This window comes from Ambystoma mexicanum, chromosome 3q, assembly GCF_040938575.1.
Source record: "Ambystoma mexicanum isolate Mex_15411 chromosome 3q, UKY_AmexF1_1, whole genome shotgun sequence".
Taxonomy (NCBI): Eukaryota; Metazoa; Chordata; class Amphibia; order Caudata; family Ambystomatidae; genus Ambystoma; species Ambystoma mexicanum.
In genome coordinates this window covers 1172399876-1172426175 of record NC_090926.1, presented here as the reverse complement: position 1 = coordinate 1172426175, position 26300 = coordinate 1172399876, and the positions used below count along the sequence as shown (strand labels likewise).

The following is a 26300-nucleotide window of genomic DNA, read 5'->3' as shown; positions in this document are numbered from 1 at the left end:
ACCCCAGAAGCAGGCATAAAGTTATTCCAAGCAAGCCCATCAACCCCTGCTAGGGGCTATTTGGGTGCAGTCCTGGCGTCTATGGCGCCAGGCTCATATGGAGAGTCAGTCCTGGCACCATAGGTGCCAGGCTCATAGAGTAAAACTTACCTGATGCAGACCATGCTGCAAACTTACCTGATGCAGACCGTGCTTCAAGAGCTCCAAGCCAAAAGAGGCTTGGAAGGGACTACTTTACCTAGGGACTATTTTTTTTACTCCGGTGGGGCTGGGAAGGAATGCTTACCTGGGACTACTTTGGAGGCTATTTAAACCACGCCCGAAGAGCAGCACACGCTTCGCGTTATTCTGCATCCAGCAGCGTAACGCTCACCGTGCCTGCAAGTCTGCATCCAGTCTTCTGCCATGCCCGCCTCGAGTCTGGAGCTCCTAGAAAAAGGGAGAAAGAAGGAGAAAGGGTTAGAACAAGAGCAATACCTTTGATCCTTACCTGAATTCCCGATCCACCCCGCCTTCGAGCTGGAAGAAAGAAGTTATTTTATGCGCCTCGCCTGCTGCAGCGCCGCGCTAAACTCAACGGCCTTCGCAGCATCTTCACATTCCACCGCATCCTTCTGCATGTTCCTGCCATACTCCGGCACCTAAGGGAACACAAGAACAGCAAGGTGAGCCAAGGGAATAAACAGAGGCAATATTAGTTACCCCCCTAGACTTACCTGATTTTACCACCGGGGGTACTATTCCTCTTCACTGGTTGGCGCAGCTTCCACAGCATCCTCGCTGAACCCCGGCCCCTAAGGGGAAACAAAATGTCAGCAAGGTGAAACAAAGGGACAAACAAGGGGAAACCTCCTCACCACAATAGACTTACCTGATTTTACCACCGGAGGCATTATTCCCCGAGACTTCATACTTTCTCTCAGCGCCTGAATAAGGGAAAAAGCAACAGGTTACATACTGACATTATTTTATCGAACTGTGTTGGATAATACAAATCATTACCTGAATATTACCGGTTGCCACGAGGAACTCTTCGCTAGGGTCAAGCTGCAACCTGCAAGGAATCGGACAAGAGTGAAAGTCAATATTGTTCTGGAACTCACAAATTCCTTCGAGCCAGTGAAGCAACTGGTTATCTACGCGGCCCTGCACTCAATGCAGGATGGAGAGCTCATCTTTCCAAACCATAAGGTGAGACTATAAGAGGAGACATCAAAGGAGATCAGTGGGGAGAACAGCAGGAGTGGGTGGGGGTTAACGCTCAACTCCACGGGTGGTTAATTTCTTCATTCCAAATTTCTCCATTTGCAGAAGAATATTCCTACGGGCCAAGCAAATGAAGCTAGGTGGGCCGGGCCAGTCCAGTCCGTCATCTGGGCACTACGCGTCACATTGGTGGAGACCGCAGCTGTCCAGTTCAGATCGACGCCCCTGTGGGAGCCAGGTGAGCGTAACAGTTTTTTAAATGAAGTGAGAGGCAAGGGCATTGCAAAGAGCCTGGGAGGCAACAGGAGGGTTAGAGACTGCAGCAGGGTTGGCCAGCTCCTTGCAGATTTTAAAGAGTTCGGCCGAGTTGTTGGGTGCCGCAGAGACACGAGCTTGAATGTGGACTCTCTTCTTGGTGAGGACAGAGTTGTTATTGCCTTTTGTAGTAGGCGACAGGCCAGTTTGTCAGAGGATGAACAGGAAGTCCTCCATTTCCTCTCAGCCGCCCTACACTTACGTTTAGGTGTAGCTAGGTCAGAGTCATACCAGGAATTGCACTTGGCTTTGGACTTCAAACGGATCCTCATGACAGGGGCAAGAGCATCAAGCGTATCAGAAATTGAAGAGTAGAGCAGTGACAGGGCTGTGTCAGGATGAAAGACAGCCAAAGGTGGAGGCGGGGGAGAGAAAGTGGCGGCAAAAGCCTCAACTGACACACGCTTCATGGGCCAGATGTCCGAGAAGGAAGGTGGCAGTGTTGGGGTAGGCTTGGCTTGGGGGGGGAAGAGAGGGAGAGATGAGGAGAGGAGGGAGTGATCGCTCCAGGAGAGAGGAATGGTCAGAGGGATCGAGAGGGAGAGGGAGAGGGAGAGGTCAGAGATCAAGACATAGAGTGTGTGCCCTGCAGAGTGAGGCTGGCCAGAGGGGAGGATGGACAGGGAGCTTGAGTCGCAGAGGTCACGGAAAAGTACAGAGGAGGAGCAATGAGAGTCTAAATGTATATTGAGGTCACCAAGGAGGAGGAATTGAGTGGTAGAGGCCAGGAGGGAGGAGGGGTGGTCCACCCACTCATAGAGAAATGGGGTGATTTGACCAGGAGGGCGGTAGATTTTAACCACAGTAAGAGAATGGGTAGGCAGGAGAGAAATCCTACAGACAAGGCATTCAAAAGAGTAGGTCTGAGTGGGAATGATAGAGGCAGGAATCCACTCATGAAAGATCACGGCAACCCCCCCCCCCCCCCCACCGGAAGGGGAGGATCTTGTAGCCATCAGGGAGGAGAGTATCAAAGCTCGTTACAGAGCTGGCCGTGAACCATGTCTCAGTAAGTCCAAGGACTTCAAGGTTTAGCTCTTCAAGGAGGTGGCAGATGTCAGAGGAGTGTTTGACAGCAGAGCACGAGTTGAAAGTGGCAATATGAAGGTTTCCATCCTTCAAGACCTTCCAGGGAGGGGCACAGATCAGGGGTATGCCCTGCGGAGGAGAAAGAGCCGTTGGAGGTGGAGGAGGAGAGAGAGGGCAAGGTAGCCAAGGGGGGGTGGATAGGAGGGGACAGCAGGAGATGAGAGGAAATTGATGAGGCAAGGGAAGCGCCTATCAAAGAGGAGATTGGCCTGAGGGCCTTGGACCATGACAGTGCCATTTAGGTAGACATTAATGATGATTTTAGAGGAGTCGAAGGAAGCCATGAGAACTTCCCAGCAAGTGCCACCGTTAATGGGAGTGGAAGAGATGGGGCGGAGCACAGAGACCATATGAGGAGTCCATAGATCTGGCGAAGGAACGACAAAGAGGATGTCGGTGAGGGTCTGTCTGGTGGAAGCATTGGAGTAGGTGTCAGCGATAGGAAGACCAGGGTTAGAGGCCAAGATATCCTTTTTGAACTTCTTCCTACCAGACTTGGTGAGAAGGGAAGGATAGTCAATGGAGAAGCAGTTGGAAAAGATAGGAGAAACAAAGGGCCATGGGGGTGGAAAAGATAGGAGAAACAGAAAGCGCCATGGGGGTGGACGTGAGGAGAGGCTGGAGATACTAGGGGGCTAAGGCAGGTAGGTGTGAGACAAAAGAGAGTGGTGAGGTCACTGGGCTGGCAAGTTACAGAGCAGAAACAGTATACAAGCAAAATTTCGCAATGGGCAGCAAGATTTGACTTTTTAGCACAAAGCAAAAACAGCAAGATTTGACTTTTCAATCTTGAAATCGGGTGTTAGCAAAGGGTTTCAGGAAGCACTGCGCATCAGGATGACAACATGGGAGGTTACTATCACTATCACTATCACTGTTCTTTCTGCTGGTTAAAGCAAAAAGAACAGTGATAGTCAAAGACGGTAGGAGTGAGTCAATGAGGAGGGAACTAACCCATAGATCTGGAGGAGGCAAAGTCAAGGCAGTCCGGATTTTGTTAAAGGAGTGAGGTGGCAGCATCATTGTGGTTAAGGTGCAGGGGAGGCCTAGGTTGTTGGGGAGGGTGAATGGAGAACGAAAGTTGTTTGGTAGGAGGGGAGGTGGACAGGCCTAGTTTGCTGGCAGAGAGGAGGAGAGGGAGGGGGAGTGCTGGAGCCCTGGGTTGTTGGGGGTGAGTTGGGGGAGGGAGACCCCAGGGGTTGGCGGTGGGTCTTATTTACTTTTACTTACTTTAGTTTGTTGGGTACACATTTCATTTCGGTGATAAATCTTTGTTAGGCAGAATCCTGTGCAGTTCCCTTGGGGAACACTGCAAAAAGATTGACTACAGGAGCAGCAGTAAACCCAATTGGTAGCAGTCTGCACCACCCAGATTTAGCTGGTAGCTGTGGCGGAGTAGTTGGACTTCTCTCAAGAAGATTAGGGCAGTATGCAGAGTATACACAACAGGGTGAAGACACAGTAGAGCAAACAAACACTGACCAGAGCTTTGTATACAAAATATATAATTATTTATTTAAAACACACTTTAGGCAATGCACTAGCACTCTCAATGAAAAGTAATCTAAAACACAGTCGGGTAAGTATATACACCTCCCTTGATAACTATCAGACAAGTCAGGGTTAAAGCACAACTATTTGTTAAGACAGAAGTGAGCGCTTAACCTAGATGGCACTCCAATAGTTTAGGTTAAAAAAGGAGAGAAAAGGCAGAGCATAAAATAAAACCGTTCCCAACACTTTTGATTTCAGAGCAAGGGGAGAAAGGCAGGTTATACTGTAGAGCCAAAGTTTATAGGCCAGGCCCACTTTAAATGGAGCCAAGTGAAATGTGCCCAGGATCACACGGTTTAAAGTGCACTGAAAGTCTTTGCAGAGTGTTTAAAAGAGGTTGGGGTGAGTCAAAAGATATAGTTAGAAGGCCTGGAGCCAACCCAGTTTAGAAGCCAAGGATTTAAGGGTCACCTTTAGCAATCTGTAGAAAGGGAGGCCAGGCAGGACACAGTACCTTGGAAGCTCCAGCGGGGGCAGTTGTTCCTGGCAGTGGTTGAGGTTCGTGGTTCTGACCAGGGGAAGAGAAGATCTCAGCGAAGAGGAAACGTGGAGTCGTTGCACTGCACAGGAATGAAACCAGCTGCGGAGTTCCCGATTAAAAGGTGCAGCCCTTTTGATCGCGAAAAAAAAAAAGTGATGAGCTTGGCTATCCGGCCGCCGGGGTGCTTGGCACGGGCGATTCGACCAAGTGACGTCTTTGGAAGCGAAAAAGGGCGAAATGGTTGGTCCTTCCAGCTCAAAGGGAGAAGACTCTCCAGCAGAAGATCTTCTCTTGTCTTTGGAAAAGTGGTGAGTTTGTTGCAGCAGGGCTTCACCGGTGGTGTCGTCGGTTGCAGGTGGCTCAGCTTCTTCCCTCTTTGGATTCTTAGGTCCTGTGGCGACTTCTGAAGTTCCAGTCCCAAAGGCCCTGCTTTTATGCAGAAAAACCCCCATTCATCAGCCTAGCTGTCAATCACACATGCTAAGTGGTGAGCCGGGCGGCTCACCACTGGGCCAATCGGAGTAGAGTGCGACCTGGGTTGCTAAGGCAACGCAGTCCTGGGTGCCAATTCCCCCCCTCCACCCTTCCTGTGGAACCCACACAGAGTGGCACCATTTGGAGGGCGTCTGTGGAGAAGCCCGCCAAAATAGTGGAACAAAGGGCTCGACCTTGGTCAGAGTTACATAGACGGACACAAACGCCATTTTAGAATCGAGTTCTGGCAAAAAGACCCAACTGGGGATTTAATATTAAATAAATAAACCAGCAGTATCTTTAACATTGCACCAAAAAGTGGTGTGTTTAAAATCAATGGGAAAATCCCATAGAGAATTTTGCGCAGGAATATTTCACGTGGTAACCACTGCCACCAGCCAGAAACTCGCTGAGGGGGGACGGGACAGTGCCCCCTTGAAAACAGACCCATGGGTAATCGAATTACCCCTTACCAGTACTTCCACAATATGATGGTTTGTACTGGTTCTGTTCACAATTTTGGACTAGTAAAGCCAATGGTGACTTTACATGCCCTGGGAGACAGTAGTAAGTCCCAGGGTACAGAGTCTATGTTTGGGGGTCACTGTGACACCCCTGTGGTACTGCACTGAGGGTGCTGTGTACCACACATACAGAAAAACAGATGATACCCTACGGAGTAAAAAAGATACCCCATAGCCCATAAGCACATAACGAGTGGGAGTAAAAGAGTCTCACTCTTGGGAGAAAAAAACAAACCCCAAAAATCCAGCAAAGCTGCTGGGGGACTCACTAGGTTTGGGAAATTAGCCTTATAAGAGAATTCTCCTTAACAATCTTCCTGACCTGTGTCAACCCCAGGACCTTTTGCTGAACTTAATGAGTTTTTTCTTTTATTCCTAGTTGAGTGGCAATCTTTTTCCACTATCACTTAGTCATGGGTGACCTTTTCAATGTCTCTCGAGCTTGGAGTTCTAGTTCCCTGTAACTTTTGAGCTTAGGCTGGGTTGCCCATTTGTGCTTCCCTTTGTAATTTCTTATTTCTTGGGTGAACTATTGTTCCCAAGAAGTAAAGTGTGATTCCCATCACCTTTACATTGGTTTTAGTGAGCCAGCATACCCCACAATGTATCCCCTTTCTTACTTTGTAACACTAGTTACAATTACGAATTATCTTGAATGGCTGGTGGCAGTATAACTACTTGTATGACTTTTTTAGTTATTAATCGCAGGCTGTCAAATCAGCTGTGGTAATGCACAGAAGGGTCACCATTCCATTCTGCTAGAATGGTGGGCTCCTTCTCTTTTCACTATTTGTTTACTTGTTTCTGAGGTCTTCCGCTGTCATTCTAGGCGGGAACGGCCTCAGTTGAAGTTTTGTCTAGGGCGTGAATCCTCTGTATTCCCTGCAGAGGCTTCAGAGTGTCTCAGAAGGTAGGAACCGATGGAGGAGTCCACAGGTTGTGTAGAAAAAGAGCTGAATGAGCAAATAGATTGGCTGGGACTCTAGATGAGATCCAGTGCCATTGATGTCTACATTGGAGTTGTACGAACCTATAAGACATTTCTTTTTGCTGTTAGAATGTTGCATTGTCAATTTAACACGCTGCATTACACCACCAGGTTTTGTGCCTGCCATTTCTTTATAGGAAGATAGCGGAACGGCAAGTGAATTAAGATGGGCATATCAACCGCGTCATTTATGGTTCCGTTTTTACGTTGTCACCATTTATTGGCAGGCTGAATAGAGCCATAAGGATGCACGGCAATGCAGGCCTGTAGATGTATACTAGGGCACTGATTGACATAGGACAGACTATAATAGCAAAGCCGTAGCTCGACTTCCTCTCATTCCACTAGTACTCATAGGTATAGGACTTGATAAAAACTCATTTTCAACCAACGAGTTGGGTTCACACCACAGCAAGTCGAGTGGATCACCAACGCAAACAGTATTGTGTTGAAAACAGGACGGGCACATTTTTCACTGCCTCTCCGCTTGTTTCTGGACGTCGCCTGGTAACACGAAATACATTGAGTAAATACATTTGAGTATTCGGATCGGTAATAGTTACCGGCGCAAGAATGGGATTGCGAGCACGACAGGCTAAAGCTTGGGTATATGATATTTTACAGAAACTATTGCCTCAGGACCAGGAGTAATGCACCAATTAATAGATCGGTGGGAGAATACTATGTTGTCAATGCGTCGGCACCGTCACGAGCCACACCCTTAATGTTGAAGTGCAGGGTACGTTTTGCACCTTTGCCCTCCAACCGGAGCACTATGCCCATCTAGATTGTTTGCAGCGCCAAACTAGGATGTGGAAGTGTTAAGATAATTTGGAACTACAGGCCGGAGATCCAAGGCACCCAGATGAATTCGTTTGTAGAGACGCTCGTGCAGGTGATCTAAAATTTATTGAACATGCGACATAGAGTGGAAGCTGCTAAAATTGCACCTGTATCAGATCATAATATGAAAGGTGTACTTTTGGTGTTTATCTTTGCACAGAAACAGACAGCCTGGAACACATACTCGTTCCAGAGAGACATGTGCCACTAATTAGAATCCATAGATCAGAGAATGGGACACGTGACTTGAATGAAACCCAAGTTTAAAGACCAAACAGGGTAAGGCTAATTTATTGTCCATTTTATTCTCTGCTGGGGAACAGTCACCCATGAGAATATGTAAGAAAATCTGCAGTTGGTTCGTAAGTTTTCAGACCGCCACTGTAATGTTCACGGTCTAATGGGTTTTGCATAACTGAACTGCCAATCAAGTGGACAATTTTACAGCAGTGCCGTGGAGCTAGTGACCGCAGCAGCGAGTCCCAGGACTGAACCCACACCATGAGCTACATGGGTAAGAGATGTTGGTCACCATTATACATATCAAATTAGACTGTTATACAACAAACAGTTTGTCAGGGTTATGAAAGTGTGAGGACAACTATTGTGTTGATGGACCATGGGCTATTGTAATTGGTGGATAGCAGGACAGAGAGGGCAATAGTGATTTGCAATTAATATGCAATATGAAGTACAAGTATTGCCAACTTGACAGCACACTAAAACTGCATTAAATATACTAAATGATATTGTTACAGAAGCATATGTTGGGTGGATTGACACTGAATAGACCAAGAATACTTCGAGACAAGTGTTGTATTATATCAGTTTATTTTTATTCTGATCAAGAGAATAAAAAGAAGGGACTACCAGACACAAGACCCCGGAAGAATTTCCTGTATGAGCTTTTAACTGACAATAAGAAATTAAACATGTTGGGTGAATGGGGTATGAAACGGATGAGTAAGTGTATTGATTTTTTATAATTGTATATGTAATTATATAATATATTGTATGTATCGAGTTATTCTATGCACTTTTAAACACATAGCACTTTAGTTGATTGTGCAATACACTGTGGTATATTTACCTCATTTCTAAAGTTTTTAGAAGTCAAGTAAATTAAAGATGATCATTTCTAAGATTGTTTTTGTGAGTTTTGTTAAGGAATGTCTAAACACAATAGAATTTTTAAGAAGGCTTGTTCCCCCCCCCCCCCCTTTTCAAGCTTTGGTAACGTACTGACCCATTGATGCTGTTTTCTTTAGGTTATACCTGCCGAGGGGCTGTTCAACTGGGCTCTTTTTTTTCTCCTTCAAGTCTTTGTGTGGTTTGGGGGAGTCAAACTCTGCAGCCCTTTCTTTCACCTTGCCTGAAAGGAACCAGTTCCCACGGGGGGTCTGGCTGTCCTCATTGGACAGCCAGGGGGAGTTTGCAGATGTTGTGCTGTAGTTCCTGATAAATACTCTGAACCTAGAAGCTACTGACAAGCCGACCACTGGAACCAAATCCAAAGAGCAAGATATAGAAATGATGGATGTAACCATTTCCAGCAGCCGGAGAGCTTTCTGTGTAACCAGAGCCTGATGTAACCCTTCCTTCCAAGCGACCTGGGGGTCCCGAATGCGACGACTCCTACCCAGAGGCTGGTGTGATCCACGAGTCTTGAGAATACCTGAAGAACAAGCCATCCCTCAACGTGCTGTGACCTTGTTTGTCTGCAAAACACCAAGGGACCTCGAGCCAGTGTCCGGTGCATTGTCTTCCAAAGTCTGAATCCTGCAAATACTTTGGACTCCTGCTGGACCTCCAGAGACACGATTTGAATCCATGAAGTCCCCTCAGCAGAGTTCAGGACTGACAGAGTGAAGAGAATCCGACCAGCAATATTCGTTCATCATATGGTTTGTGTAAAACGCCGCCAAATCCACAAAGCAGCGAGATTCTGAGAGGAATCCTTTGTTGAAGCCTCCTCTGGCGGCTGCTGCTGCAAGTTCCCATCCAATGTCTTGTTTCTTTCGTCTCCAGACCAAGAATCCAGGGACCGGGTCATATGCTGCTGCATCCTGAAAGCATCCACCTAAAAGCTCTTCTTTTCTCCTAAGGTACTGTGTTGGCTTGGGTAATACAAGTCTTGTGCAACTCCTGTGAGGCTGAGTGGGTGATTCGTGTGGTTGGGGGTTTGCCTATACCGTTCGCCCAGGCCTAATGCTGGAACACAAATAGGGAGCCTTCTATGAAATCCCTGAACACTTTTAACTAACTTGTTGAAGATACCCTCTGGAACGTTGACTTTCCTGTATTATTACGATATCCCAACCTGCCTACAGCTGGCTCCTAGACAACTAAGTTCCCTCTACAGCCTCGGAGATCACTCATGCTTTAGAATAGCAAAGGACTACAAAAGAGAAAGCGTTCATCTTGAAAACTATAACAAGTGTAAAAGTATTTGCCTGTAAATGAGTTAGTGTTGTAACTCTATCTCTGAAATAGAATATGTTACAAAGGGTAATGGCCCAAAATGTCGCCCTCATAATTGCGACAGCCGAAATGTCCAACTTTTTTTTACCACCACCCCATTACACCACAAATGTGTGGGATGTATGTGATAATATAGTAATATGGGTGCAGCAGGGGTCCCCCCTGCATATGTATGTGGTGTAAAGGGGGTTAAAGAAAATAAAGTCTGCATTTTCGGCCGTCGCATTTATGGGGGTCGCAATGATCGCATAGATCTTTTACAAAGTGTTACAAAAGTTCTTACTTAAGTGGCTGGCTGCTCCTTTAAATAGTGTAAATTGCTTAGTTGCTTTACTTACTTTGAATAGTGACCCGCACTTCTTAAAAGTAATTCTGTTGGTACATTGTTATTCTTAACTGAATGAGTGTGAAAGCATACCAATAGTTTTACATACCTTGAATAACTGATTGTCATTCTTAAATTGTCCCATTGAGCTTTTCTTTCCCTGATCAGGTTAGTGCATTTCTAAAACACCTTGTCTTGGAGTTGCTTTAAGCCCCCTGAAAAATATATAGGTACTTACTTACCTTGAACTGCTGATTGGCTTTCTTAAAGGTCTGCTAGAGTTCTTATTTAACTCTGAATTGTATAATGCACTTCAGAAAAGTATCATTGGTCCAACTATCTATTCCTGGATTAGTAAAAATGTAAAAGTTATGTACCAATGAGGTTATAATGACCTTGAATAGCTGCTGCTCTTCTTAACTTGTTACACTGAGTTGTGCTTTCCCTGAATTCCCCTAAACACTTCTAAAATAGTTTCACTGTGTGGATACTTATCCTTGAGAAGCTTTAGACCAGTAGGTAGTTTACAAGTTAGTTTACTCCCTCTGAACTGTGTTCTAAAAAGTTACATTGGTGTGCAACTGTATCCATTCTTAATGGAAGAAAGTTATACATGTTGCAAGATAGACGTGTAACAGTGTCTAAACTGAATCACACTGTATATTGGGACCAATAGAGACCACTACACTTGATAAACTGAATATAATTGAAACGTTTACCTAACCTGGTCTTACTCCCCAACTGTGACTTAATGGCATTCTGAAGTGCTATAGGTATGACTCCCCTTGACTGCTGATTGTAATTTAAATAAGGTTATACTTTGGTTTGTAAACTGTAAGTTTTGAGTAAGTTTTTATAATTGTTTATATAATATGTGATGGTACTTGCCTTTCCCAAGAATTTTCTTGGCCTACTTGGATTTACATAAACCTGTTATTTTTTTTACAGTATATAGTTTCAGTGTTTCTTTGTACCCGATGCATGCTACAATTTCTTTGTACCAATCTACAGCCCTCTGTCCCTCCTAAAATGAGACTTGCTGCTCTGTCTATGCAACCAAATGGTCTCAGGTGGCACAGCCTTATACTGAGAGTGGAGTTTTGTACTGACCTAGATATGGTTTTATGAAGCCCTTAGTTGGACTTTAGAAAAACTATCCATGACAGTTTCATTGATTTTCCTGATTGCACCGTTTGTACTGTGTTTTAGTGTAAAATGTATGTAATGTAACTGATTACCAGCTGTGTACTTGTGTGTTTTGTGATATACTATTCTTTAATGTCTATAAGCTTAGTGTTATAAGGGTTAATGCTTTGTATTTCTGGGTGCACGCTTATATTTTAATGTCTGTGTGGTTAACTCTTTTTACAGGCCACACCCCATAGCACCTAAAGTCTGCCTTAATATTCAGTTTATGCTTCCTGGATTTAGTTTGGCTAGACTAAATGTAAATGACCATGTTCACTGACTAGGTTGGCTTCTCAAAACCCGCCCACAGGACTAGTTCTGAAAATCCATGTTAGTAACAGGTGTTAAGTCTGTTGTCAGTTTCACTATTCATAATTACATTTGTTTTTAAATGTACAGATGAGTAGGACTAATCTTAAGTAACTTTATTTTATCATTAACCAGGATTAAATCACATTTCATTTCACATCATTCTGACAACAGCTGATCTTTCCAACTGATCTTGAATGCATATTTTGAGGCTTCTTTCAACACGTTTGTTCAAACAATGTCTTAGATCCACATACATTTTGGTGCTAAATGAATTGGCTGGTATTTTAGTGAAACCTTTCTACTACAAATGGAATATACAAATCTAAATTCATGGTCGTTAACCTTTGATGTTCTCTGTAGTCCTACTGCCCTTATTACTGCATGACAACTAAGGTACGAAGCCTGGGTTTTTAGCCCGCTAATTTAAAAAGAAACCTTTAAACTGCCTCTATCAAACTTAAATTTTTTAGGTTGAAGTTTCTTGCTGTAGCATAATTCCTTCAAGAACAAAATCTTTCACATGTGGTAAAGGTGCTTTTTATTTAATTTTTAGGGACCAAGGACCTGAGCCGAAACCGTTACAAGCTGTTTTTGGAGTGCACTTTGATCTTGACTTCAGTTGTTCCACCTGAACTTCCTATTGAGCTCTCTCTTGCAGTCAACACCTCTCTTATTGCCTTGGCAAAACTGTGTAAGTATTTTACTGCACTGAAAATGAAATTTAGTTGCTGGCCTGAGCACATCTATATTTAATTTTTTATAAAACCTACGTTTTTCTCGATCTCTGCTTGCTTCATAAGGCCTAGGGGATAAATTACTGCCTACTGTACATTAGGATATTACTAGACACCGAAAGTTATGTGACCAAATACAGGAACAAGGTGTATATGATAGTCAATTTATAAGGTCACTGATTGCAATATCCTTTTTACATACAGTGGGGGGTGGGAGGGGTGACGTCCTACAAAAATGTCCACACAGTCATGCCCTCACATTTGAATCCAGGATTGTAAGTGGGGCATGATTTGTGCCTTCCTTGAAATTTGCTGGCCTTGAACTCTACTTACTTTGCTACTTTTTTTTCTCAAAAAGAATGCTATGCCTTGCCAAACGGGAACATCACCTTGTATCCCTTGTAATCGGCCTTCTTTCTGTATCCGCACCCCCGTACGCCATTTAGCTTGTGCATGGTCTTTGTAGTATTCTTCAATACATCACATGATACTACCCTTTGTTGCCACTGCTCTGCCTATTTTTCACGTGAGTCGCATTCATTTTTAATTTACAACTTTTCACCTTGGCATGCTTTACTTTAATCCAAGTGAAAGTCTGTTAAAAGTATTGTGCCCAATACTGTGCCTTGTGTGTACTATATACACATGCCTCAAAGCACTTTGAAAATGCACCTTTAACTTCTAACATTATTTTTTATCTTTGCAATTGAAATTTGTTTGATACGCCTTCAGAATATTTATTTATTTCTCAGTTAAGTTCTCCGAGTGCCCAAGTAGATAACATCCACTGTAATTTGTAATGCATATTTGCACAATATTTGCAAAGAGCCAGGCAGGTTTAATCACTTCTTGCAATGTAAGATTGTTTGGTTAAGGTTTTGCAGAGTAAAGTGTTGGGAAAGATTTCTGTTTGCGACTTTCCATCCATAGTTCATCTGGACCATCCTTGCCGTTTACTCATTGTCAGGGGGGGGAAACACCGGGAAACTAGGTTTCCCTTTTTAACATTGCAGACTGCACCTTACAGTGCAGTGCATTGAGGATACTTTTGTATCACCCTAGCTTATTACGCTACAGATTTTTGGTTACTTTTATATGGGCCTAAAGACAAGCTGGTGGCAGCAGATACATCATTACAATTTTTGCATTATTTTCAGTATGCACATTCGTGTTGACCACGTATGGCTACTAAAACGTGGCTAGTGCCCTAAAATGGTTGCGTCATTTGATTTTTGCTTGCTCCTTCAGCCATATTGTTTGGCCTTCTTCCTGCCAGGTCAGGAAATTCCTCATAAGGTCATGAACTTGTCCGGAAAAGCTGCTGCTTTTGCGGGATAGTGATTCCTTTGTGTGTGGGCCAGGAAGAGGGGGGGAGTGGGACTGTCTTGTCCCACTCCACATCCTTGGTGCCAGAAAGTCTAGCTGTGGGGCAAATGTGAGACCAAAGGTTTTCCCTGATTGGATAACTACTGGCTGTTTCAATGTTACAGATGCATACCATTGGTAGGCTTGGGCATGCTTCCAGCTTGGATTTTGGATGAGGGGTCTGCTGCAGCTATTTTGGCAGGTTTGTTGGAGCCAAGAATCACTCTAAAAGCTGGCTGACGATCCGAAGACTCCTCCTGAAGAGGCTCCACATTCTTCCTGTGTCTGGCCCGTTGAAACCCTGTTCTACTACCTGATCCCGAAAGACAGTTAGCGGGGCTTCAGCCCTTGGACTAGTCTCCAAGCCTTCTCCAGGATCCTGCCCTTCTGGGCCTTCGCAAGTGTCTCTGGACTGCCCGGTGAACTGACCAGCTCTCTCATGGGCTACCTCGCCAGACGTGGTTCATTTCCGTGTTCAAGCTCAGGACTATGGTGGTTTCCAGATTGCATTATTTCATATGTGGGTTGCCCCACACTACGGTGATACCCCTCCTACCAAGTGGGGATGTACTATTTATTTAATCAAAAGAAGGGACATATACATATTTCTTTAACACAACATGTTACCCTCAGTAATCTGAAACCTGATCACGCAGCCATTCAAACAAATATAGGCTGTGTAAAGTCTAATAAATGACATCCATCCAACATTTAAAATATCATATTTTAATTAATTTGCTAAACAGCACAAGTATCAAACATTTTGCTAAAAAATGCATTTCTCCAGCATGGGGTCTGGCATGGATTCACATGCTCATGAATATTCCCCGTCGTCAGGCTGGGAATCCTCGGTAAAGAAAAAACCAGTATCAGTTTCGTTTCTGATCTGTCTTTCGTAGCAATAACCAATCACTGGTCTCTGCGTCATACTGACCACAGCCAATGACTGCCCTCTACCTAAGCACCGCCTCTGGCAGCCATCTTCAGATTTTTACCGCACGTTCATGTGTTGGGATCCTCGTGCTATTGCTCTCGAGCGTTAGTGCTATTTTTTCACGTTTTTTCTCAAAAACTTCGTTTTTTCGGTCAAAAGAGCCTCAAGCTCCACCGACTCTCCATCCGATCAACGGGGACCCGTGTCGGATTCGTCTACGCCCCTCAAGGGTGAAGATTTCGTCGAGCTACGCTTTTGGAGGACTCCAGAAGTTTCTCAGGCCCGGTCATGGCCCAGGAGAAGGGAAGCTCGACGCCCGGAAAGCTGTTCAGGGTCTGCCCTGGATGCCAGCTGCAAAACGTCTTCAAGGAGGACGAACACTCTTTTTGTCTTTACTGCCTACATGAGGACAAGACGCACGTGGAGAAGGACTGTGCGTTTTGCAGCAACATGTCGGAGCGGACCATGAAGGACCGCCATCAACGTCTCGCCAACTGGCTGGAAGGGAAGAGCCCGTCCGGCGAGAAGAAGAGGAAGAAATCCGAGCTGTCTTCTAAGACCTTTGAGGACGCCCCGGCGACGGGGGTCCAACATAAGGCCAAGCACTGCGAGTCCGCTGGCACCGGGAGCGCCGAACGGTCGGGCTCTACGGGCGCCAGGCTGGGCGCACCCTCCCCGGCACCATCCTGGACCTGCGACGTCTGAACAAGTTCATCAAGGCGCAAAAGTTCCGGATGGTCACCCTCCAGCACGTCCTGGGTCAGCTGGAGGAAGGAGACTTCCTGTCGTTGGATTTGGAGGATGCCTACTTCCATATTCCCATCCTAAAGGGGCACCGAAAATTCCTCAGGTTTGTGGTCCAAGGGCGTCATTACCAGTTCAAAGCCCTCCCCTTCGGACTACGGTCGGCACCCAGGGTGTTCACCAAGTGCCTCGCACCGGTGGCGGCGCAGCTGCGCCGCGAAGGGATCCACGTCTACCCCTACCTGGACGACTGGCTCATCCGAGCCAAGACGAGGGAGCTCGCCGGGGCTCACACGGCAAGGACCGTCCAACTTCTCACGGACTTGGGATTCTCCGTGAACTACGCCAAATCCCACCTGGTACCCGCGCAAGACGCTCTGTTTCTGGGAGCGAGGCTCAACACAGTGTCCCTTCTGGCCTCCCCGTCGGAGAAGAGGACCAGGACCATCCTGGGCAAGGTGCAGCGGATGTTGGTGGCCGACGCGGCCAAGGTGAGGTCCATCAAGTCCCTCCTCGGAATGATGTCTTCCTGCATCTACCTCATTCCCATGTGCAGGCTCCGGATGCGCCCGTTGCAGGAGTTCCTGGACGCGCGCTGGATCCAAACGACGGGCAGCTTCGAGGAAAGGATCACACTCGACGAGAGTTTCCGACGAGCGATCCGGTGGTGGGGCACCCGCGCGCATCTGACGGCGGGCATGGACTTCCAGACCCCAGCCCACCAGGAGACAGTGACCACGGATGCCTCCCTGGAAGGGTGGGGAGCGCACACCGAAAATCTGCACGCAAGAGGCCTTTGGCACCCGACGGAGAAATCCCTACATATCAACGTCCTGGAGCTCCGTGCAGTGTTTTGGGCCCTCGGGTCCTTCCTTCCGTCCCTCAAGGGCAAGGTGGTGAGGATCTTCACCGACAACACCACCACCATGTTTTACATCAGGAAACAGGGCGGAACCAGGTCCCCAGCACTGTCCAAGGATGCGCAGGACCTGTGGCATTGGGCAGTCGCCCAAGGGATGTTTCTGGTGCCGTTTCATCTGGCAGGGATAAAAAACACCATCGCCGACTCACTCAGCAGGGAGCTGCGCTCGTGCCACGAGTGGGAACTACGGCAGGATCTAGTGGATCGCCTCTTCCGACGGTGGGGCACACCCCAGATCGACCTGTTCGCGACGTCGACGAACTCCAAGTGCCGGAGGTTCGCCAGCAGGTTTCCCCAGGCGAGGAGCATGGGCGATGCTTTCTCGTTCCCCTGGGAGGGCCTGTTCCTCTACGCGTTCCCTCCTTTGCCACTGCTAATCCGGCTCGTCAACCAGCTCAAGAGGTCACGGTGCAGGATGATCCTCGTCGCACCTGCGTGGCCGAGGCAGATATGGTTCCCAGACCTTCTGGACTTGTCAGCGTCCCCGCCAATCAAGCTGCCGGTGGACGCGGATCTGCTCTCCAGGGAAGGAGGCGCCATCCTCCACCACGACCCGAAATCGCTGAACTTGCAGGCCTGGCTCCTGCAGCGCTAGAGTTTGGAGGATACGACATACCGGCCGACTGCAGAGAGGTTCTTGCAAAGGCCAGGGCGTCCTCGACTCTTAAATGCTACGGACACAAATGGAAGAGGTTTTCTGTCTGGTGCCACGCACAGAAGATTAACCCTCTACGGATTACGGCTCCCCAGGTACTGCCGTACCTGCTGACGCTGGCCAAAGCTGGACTGGCACACGCGTCCATCAAGATTCATCTTGCTGCGATCTCTCGATACACCAGAACCACGGGCCGGTCGTCCCTGTGGTCTCATCGTCTGGTGAAAGAGTTCATGAAGGGACTGTTCAGATCGTTCCCGCCGGTGAAGGCGCCGGCCCCGGCGTGGGAGCTCAACGTGGTGCTGACCAAGCTCATGGGACCTACATTCGAGCCTCTGCACTCGGCTCCGTTGAAGTTTCTGTCGTGGAAAACAGCGTTTCTTGTGGCCATCACCTCCGCACGACGGGTGGGAGAGATCCAGGCCCTTTCCTGCAAGGCCCCGTACTTGACTTTTCACGACACGAGGGTAGTGCTCAGGACGCACCCCTCCTTCATGCCCAAGGTACCGTCGGACTTCCATCTCAACGAACCCTTGGTGTTGCCTGTGTTCTTCCCGTCGCCTTTGTCGCCGGCTGAGAGGACTTTGCACTCGCTGGATGTGGCTAGAGCGCTGAAGTTCTACGTGGACCGCACGAAGTGTTTTCGGAAGACGTCACAACTCTTTGTGAACTTTGGACCTGTCAATCAGGGGAAGGCTCTCTCGAAGGCTTCCATTTCCAGATGGCTCTCCGGCTGTATCATGTACTGTCATCGGTTGGCAAACCGACCGCTGCCTGGCCGTCCGAGAGCCCATTCCACCAGAGCGATCGCAGCTACCACGGCGTTCCTTTCTGGTGTGCCCCTGCTGGACATATGCAGGGCTGCTACGTGGAGGTCGACGCACACCTTCACGAAATTCTACTGCGTCGATCGGGATTCCAGGGAGGAGTCCAGGGTCGGCCAAGCAGTGCTGCGCAACCTGTTCGCCTGAGGTGAGCCTGGTGAGGAGGTAAGATGCTTAATGTTGAGTTTGATGTAATGCTTAATGTTGAGCCTTTGCCACCTCCCGTGGTTGTGCATGTGTGTACTGCTATGTATTCTTTATTCATGAGCATGTGAATCCATGCCAGACCCCATGCTGGAGAAGGAACAAGTTACTTACCTGTAACTGTTGTTCTCCAGCATGGGTCTGGCATGGATTCACATGCGAACCCTCCCGCCTACCCCTCTGCGGCTCTTCACTTAGTCATACTGCCACTTCACGTGCTTCCAAATCTGAAGATGGCTGCCAGAGGCGGTGCTTAGGTAGAGGGCAGTCATGGCTGTGGTCAGTATGACGCAGAGACCAGTGATTGGTTATTGCTACGAAAGACAGATCAGAAACGAAACTGATACTGGTTTTTTCTTTACCGAGGATTCCCAGCCTGACGACGGGGAATATTCATGAGCATGTGAATCCATGCCAGACCCATGCTGGAGAACAACAGTTACAGGTAAGTAACTTGTTCCTTACACCACATAAAAGATATACAATGTTTAAAAGTGGTGATTTCACCACACGTATTAAAGTTAAACAAATACTTGAAAACACACAACAGTAGCAAACTCAATTTTTCTTATTTCCTACTGTGTACAACAACTTGGCCGGACTTATATAAGTTTCTGTCCTGGATGTTACTATTAACTGGACATTCTTCAGGGGCAGAAAATTGTCTTGTGCTTCCCGTAGACTACTCTCTATGGTTCCGGTTTCTATAGTTGGGGGTACATACAAAACATACAAATTACTACATTGGCATAATTGGTTATTTTGCTTAACCTAGCCAGTCCTAATCACCATTAGGATGCATCAAGTATATACTTTATAAAATATTAGTGCTTCAAACTTGTAGCCAATAAATGTTATACAGGTTTATACGACAATCACAATTCTTGTCCTTCACCATTAACAGTGGTTTGGAGAGAGACAGCCCACATCTTGCCACATTCTCTACTGTCATCATCAAAAACATTGTGCTTGCTAACGTATATTCTGATCGTTGAGCAAACATCTCTATTCTGAAAGTCTAAATAAGTAGATCAAACCCAGTCTTACAGGGCATACCCTCACCTCAGTTCCAATATTGATTGTCCTCTCTTGTAGACACAGTATATAGGATCTTTTCCAACCCAAATCAGGGCTATGCATTCACCATGTGGTATGCGCTCTGTTAAAAAAACAGGACACTCTGTAGGTTCTTAATTTTAAGGTTAAAGCCTCAAAAAGGGAAAACCAAGGGAGAAAAAACGATCCTACCTTCGTATCCCTCAGTTGTAAAGTGTAGTTACTTCCTGGGGTCTGCAGTCTTGTAAATGGGCTCACAGAAACTAATTTCTACTCCACATTGTAGCCCTCTGTGGAAAAAACGGCTTCTCTATAATGGGAATGTAACAAAAAGAGTACACCCTTAGATACTCAATTTACACAGGGGCAAAATTGTAAATACTGGACCTCACATATGCCCCTTGTATGCAGGCACTCTAGCTTACCTCTTTTAATGCTGAACCGGAATCCCATCCGCAGTTCGTTATTCTCCTGCTGGCACGTTCACAACGCGAGCCGTTCTATTCATATCGCGCATAGCGATCTTGCGCATATAGATGAAGTCATCGCGTCGCACGACGCCGTTGCTGGAAAATGCAACGTTGCCTTAGCAACCCGCAACAATGCCACTAGTGAACAAGGCTCTTCTAGGTTGCTGCATTTATTTGAAAATAAGGAGGAAGTAAAGATAAAAATAATTCTCTCCATTAGTACCGTGATGCAAATATTGCATCCACCGGCAAATGTACTCACAGAGTCTATCTACTGTATATAGATATCGCAACTATCTGTATGAGTAGGGTTTTAGGAAAACAGGACCATGCAAACAAATACCCTACACTTGATGATATTAATCATTCAATATAGCCAGGTCCACATCTCCCTATCCTGTGTCACACTCCGGGGAAGATCATCTCATTTATACTGACTAGTTCCCTGACCACGTCGTCGTTTCCTGACATGGATTCCAAGATATAAATCCTTATTTAACAATAAATAGATCTTGATAGGAAATGCCCCCAGACCATGCATGACACGACCAACAATATTTGATACACAAAAATAGTTCATTTGATGTTGTGCCATTCAATATTTTCATTAAATCCCATTACATTGCTATTAGTTAGAAAAATCAATTTCTGTTCCAAATTCAACAATTTTCTATTGATATCTTCCTGTGTTTTCCCTTTTACTTTCTTAAGGATACACCATTCAAAATCCATACAAGAATGGCCCTTCTCCTCAAAATGTTTCACCAGAGGGTCTTTCTCAACATGGTTTTTAAGGCAACTCTTGTGTTCTATCATGCGTGTCTTGCATCTTCTGTTGGTCTTTCCTATGTACAATAAGGCACACGGGCATCTAATCATATAGATCACATTATCAGTCTGACATAAGTTCTAATTTCCCTGAATTTCCACATCAAGCAATCCTGTCCTGGAGCAGCTTCTGTGACTAGAAGGAGGCCTGTCCTGTACTGTGTGCGAACACCGTTGCCTGAACTCTCCTTTCTCCAACCTGTGAAGTGTCCTGAGGGGAGAGGTCTGCATCAGTGTTTCTTGCAGTTCTTTATTAACATGTTATATCTTGCAGCTGCACCCCACCGGAAGAATTCTCGTGCCTGCAACTCCTGGGCACCTCTTGTTAGGGAGAATTCTCATAAATGTGCTAATTCCCTTCACCTTAGAGATCCCCAGCAACTTTGCTGGATTTTGAGAACTTGATTTATTTACCTGGAGAGAGTGTGGGCCTTTTTTCCTCCACCCTCTCATGTATTTTGATGTGTGTTTTACTCTTGTGTTCTTTGATTGCGGAGTTTTAGATAACTCCGTAGGCATCATCTTTTCATGTGCCACACAGCACCCTCGGTGCACTGACTCAGGGAAGCCTGTTAGGCTGCTCCAAGGTTTAAATACCTTCTCTGGGATAAACTACTGTTTCCCAGAGAAAGTAAAGTGAAACTGACTTTACTAGTCTATCTTACAATAGAGTGCTGGAGGGGTTACTTGGTATCCCCTATGTCTAGAAACTCATGTCCCGGGAGGATAGCTCAGCGGCAACGTGCTCGCCTTGGAAGCAAGACGACATGAAGCAACACAGGTTTGATCCCCAGGTCCGCGCTTAGAAACCTATGGGTGTTTAAGCACGTTATAAATAACGCAACAAAGACAAAAAAAACAATAACGCATCTAAAAACAATTCCTGTAACAGCACCTCGATGCCCGCGGGCTGTGTGAGCGGTTTAAAATGCCAAATAAATAAATAAATGTAGCAGTCAAATGCTACCCTTTCCTCTAGAAATGGCTGGTGGCAGTGGTTTCCAACGAACTACCATGTTCTTTCCAGACCCCGAACACCAGTAGTGTTAAATGGCGGTAGCCATGTTTTTCAAGATGCCATCTGAGCCCCCTTTGTTTGAACAGGTCCCGGTCTATTACTTTCCCCATTTGTTTTTGGAAAGGTCCTTCTAGAGTTTGTCTCTGCGTGCCAAACCAGGTTTGGTCCCTTTGTTCTTATGCCTTTTGGCAGGCTTACGGAAGACCTCCTCTAGCTCCCAAGTTTGTGGGGTGGGCAGGAAGTGAGGGAGGTGCCCGACTCCCTGTGCTTAGTCTCCTAGGAGACCCAAATGCACTCTAGCGTGATTGGCTGGCTGACTGTCCGGCAAGGACAGCCACCCTGCTGGGTGAGTGGCAGCTAGGCTGGAATGAATGGGAGGAAACTAGATAAAAGCCGAGTCTCTTGGCTTGGAAGGCAGAGTCGACCACTGGAACGAAAGAACCAAAGATTAGCTGGAAGAGGACAGCTGCAACTCCTGGACAATTGGTTCGCCCAGTGAAACCCTGCTGCAGGTCCGAATCAGCAAGTTCATCTTGTCAGAGAAGCCCTTCAAGGACGACTTCTCCCTCTCAGTTGGTGGGACCAATCCACTCGTAAGCCACCTGGATACCATTCTCAGAGCTGGTTGTATGTTCCTCAGAGTGCTGCAGGAAACCGGATAGCCAGGGAGAAGGACAGCAGTTTGTGTGCTTGACTACAGTTATTGGAATTGAATATTTGCCTTAGCCAGCTTAGTCCGAGTGCAGGAGTCCAACGTCCTCCCTCTTGTCCCCACGGCTGAGGCTCAGGAACAGCGAGTTCTGCAGCATCTGCCAGGAACAGATGTCTTCAGCTGCATCTTTTTCTTCATTGTAAGGTACTGTAAAAACCTGACCAAGAGAACTTGCCTCTCACTGCGAGTGCTTGAAACTTTGACAACTTGCAGGCCTAGTCTGCTTGTGACCCAACATATGAATCTTTCTTATACAAACTACTTCTGAGAACTTTGGGAAAGACTTTTCCGTTTAACTTCCAGAACTGTTTTATCCTGTACAAGACTTTAGCCAATTGACACTGGCCTAACCTTTTGCATTGAACCAACTCCTCTGGTGAACTCAAACTATTTGCACTGTTTTAGAGTAACTGTAATATTCCTTTTAATTTATGCCTTTTTGCTCCTACTTCAAATGCACTGAATGCCATTTTGCTCCTCATTCAAAGTAGTTTAAATGAGATTGCCTCATTCTAGTCAATGTTTTATAACTGACTGTGAAATAAATTAATAAGTGTTTTACCAAGAAACCTTGAGTATAAGAGTCTATTTGGATACTTGTAATTATAGACCACTGTGTAACATCCTTACAGCTCACATTCCCTCTTGAGATGAGCCTGGCTGCTCAGCAGCGCTACCACAAAACTGTGTAGTTCACTTATACCAAAGGTTCATTTTGCTTACACCTGTAGTCCTAGTTGTGTATAGTGGTTCCAAAGGGTACTGCATACAAACTTTGGCTGACGGAACCAACGGTAGAGCAAGCCCCCAGGTACAAACCCGAGACAGGCCACTAAGTCATTTGGGAAAATTGGAGCCTGGGGTAGTAAGTAAACTCAGTGTATCTTTCCCACCCCTTCTCCTCCGTAGGATAACATTTAGAACAAGTCTGTCTCCTGCCATCCATTCCTCTCAACATTTTGTTGTTGATCCCGGGTAGAGTAACCTGAAACATAAGTACACAAATTCTTACTTTAGTAAAATTGTTCACCGTCTTTGAACTCTCACCAACACACGTAAATTGCAACTTACCTGCAAGAGACTACTTTCAGGATAGACACATTGTGGCTCCGGGGACTTTTGGACACAAAGCCCCAATCTGCTTAAGTTAGGGAATCAACTTGTGATCTGGTTGCATTTTATCTGCTCGCATGCTTTCAGAATGTTAGGGAGATTATTCATTTTTATGCCAAATCCCCTCTACACGTGAGACCTTCAGCACTTTTTGCTGAACTTCTACACCTTTTTCTTGTCCTTCTCAATGAGGGGAGCCTGTTTCTACTCATTCATTCTTTTTGCTCTGACCATGGGAACACTGTTAATTGTGTTTTTACTTTGTTTATTGTGTCTTGCCTTTTCCTCCTTACATTTTAAAGGCATCTGCGTTTCACTTTTGCAGCACACAGCACCCTTTGTGCAGTGTTGATGAGAGCCCTTTGGGCTCACCTTTTTTATATTTTATTTTCCATAAGAACTAATGTTCTCAAGGTTAGGGGGATACTTTTTATCCTTCTGTCAGGTCCTCAGGTAATCGGAGGTTCTAGCCCAGGTACTCCTTGGTGGCATTAGGTGGTAATAGTTGCCAGTGGGGGTGGATTGGCTGTGAATGCGTTTTTTCTTAACACTATCAGTCAGCTGCAGTTGTCCCAATTCAAGATGGAGAGTTTTCAGCACAGTAGTGATTGGTTCAGAGTCTACTGTGAGGCAGTTTGGAACCACAGGAGAGGTTCTAAACTGCCTTTCATTCGAGATCTGCTCAAGAGAGGTCAAAGCTTTAATGAGTTCTAGTTAAACTTGGAGAAACCAGAGAAAACTCCATTTACAAGACCATCAACAGGAAGGGCCTGAGCATCAAAATTCATATAAGTGACAATCTTAAAAAGAAGTAATGTTCAAGGAAATGTTCTGTTAATCTGATAAAAGAAATGAAGTTGCATGTACAGTGTAAATGAGTTCTAGTTAAGATCATACAGAAAAGGTATTTTATCACATTTGTAAAAAGTTGCTTGTTTATTTGAAAGAGATTTGAACTGTAAGCAGTGTCAAGATAAAGTTTGAAAAGAAACTGCACGCGCTCCGACATCAGCAGTGTGAGGTATCTGAATATTGACATAGCGTTCATTGCGAGCACATCGTGTTGCGTTTTGAGGAAAGGTCCTAGGGAGGTGATTCGGCGTGTAGTAGAGCGAGTGAAACGAAGCTGTGTTTTGCACATTCCTATTGGAGTGGTGTTGCGTATGAAGAAAGTATTTACTGTGCCGGTCAGCTGTGAATGTGGTTGCTGTTATCGGCGGTCTGAGAAGCTAAAGTAATCCTGGCGCTGTGAAATAAATAAAAGTTAGTTTTGTGTCACAAATTTGTTTAAACTGTAAAGGCGAAGCGCTGCAGAGTGGCACACAGGAAGCTAGAAAGACTTACAATTAGATTTTAGTCAGAGGAGACTGGATATTACACTACAGATTACTTGGTGCATGGGCAAAAGCATTGGGGGCGCGTTTAAAGACCTTTTTAGGAACAACTCTTCTCAGAGAGAAAAAATACATTTAGTTGTTTCATAACATTGTATATAGTTTCACAAGCAAGCCAAAGCATAGGTTTTGAAGCACCAGTAGGATGCGGAGCAGCTTCAAATAATACCATTGGGGCAAACCAAAGCAAAGGTTCAGAAATCTCTACAGAGAATGAGCAGTGATTAAAAGTAGCAGTTGGTAACTGGGCAATATTTAAGCAGCATTTAATACCAGTAAGCAAACCAAAAGCTAAGGATCTGAAATCTCTTCAGGGAGTCAGTGTTGAGTTGAGAGCAGCATAACAGCAGTTTTCAGGAACGTCCTTCCTTTCCATTGAGTTGCTTTCAGGCTTCGGGCAAAGGCAGTCAGGTAATCAAAGGTCTAAGGGGGAAAGCAAATTTGTAATGTAGATTAAGGTTAATTTGATGGATGTATAACCAGTGATGTATTTATTGCAGCTTTTCCAGAATTCAGAGGCACCCCGAAGTTTGAGGGTATCGGAGGAGGAATCCTGACCATTTGTTATTTTATCCACTTCCCCTTCCCCCTGGTCTGGTTTCCTTAGTAGTTGCTGTGAACTGACTGCTGGAAGAACTGGTTTGGGGGTCTGGAGGACTATTTGTCTGCTCCTGCAGGACTTTGGGGCTGGAACCTCACACCTTAGCTTTTACGTTTGAGAGATCAGCACACACCACCCTATGTGGAGTGCTGAGGGGTTACCTTGTATCCCCTTTCGAGGGGATTGGGTCCTCCGACGTATTCCATATCTATGACATGTAATCACCACAGCTGTGCTGCTTCGGAAACTTTTTCTGCGTCCTGCGTCGTTGACGTCGATGCGCCGTCGTCGAGGACCTCCTCCGACGTCATCCGATGTGATAAGTAGGATGCACGACGCCCATAGCCTCAGTTCCGTTTTTTCCGCGAACGTGTTGCTTCGTGTTTCTCGGTTAAAACGCCTCGACTCTTTGGAGTTCTGTTCTTCTCGGTTCTTCGAACCTGTTCGTTTGTGAAATTCCTTCTGAAGATGTCTACTTCGTCTTCGACCCCGCGTCCGGGTTTCAAGAAGTGCGGGGAGTGTGGGTCCAAGATGTCAGTGACGGACTCGCACGACGCCTGCCTCTGGTGCCTCGGGGAGGCCCACGACACGGATGACTATCGACTGCCAGTCGCTCACGTCCAAAGCCTTACGCGAACGTAAGAAGAAGTTGTCGGTAGGTCGGGTGTCCAAGCCCCGGAAGTCGAAGTCTGCGGGGCTTTCGACGGATGATTCGAGGGGTGACTCTCCGTGTCATCGTCGGAAGTCTTGTGGGTCTCCTTCTAGGAGTCGGTCTCGCCACTCCTCAGCCTCTTCGAGGCATTCTCGGAAGCGCCGACACCGGTCGTCTTCCAGGTCCTCTTCGGAGGGCTCTGCCCGGCACGTCGCTTACCCCTCCAGCCGTGCGACGCCGGAGGAATGGGCTTCCTTCGGGAAGAAGATGTTGGTGATTCTTGAGTCGCAGGGT

The 26300-nt window shown here is 46.2% G+C and overlaps 1 protein-coding gene across 1 annotated transcript in view; it reads left to right on the top strand.

Moving 5' to 3' along the window:
• Positions 1 to 26300, top strand: part of ATP13A1 (ATPase 13A1) — a 547512-nt gene that overhangs the window by 94586 nt on the left and 426626 nt on the right. Inside the window, exon 11 of the mRNA XM_069604021.1 lies at positions 12334 to 12471. Within this exon, the coding sequence (XP_069460122.1) occupies positions 12334 to 12471 (138 nt within the window). The remainder of the gene's footprint in view (positions 1 to 12333; positions 12472 to 26300) is intronic.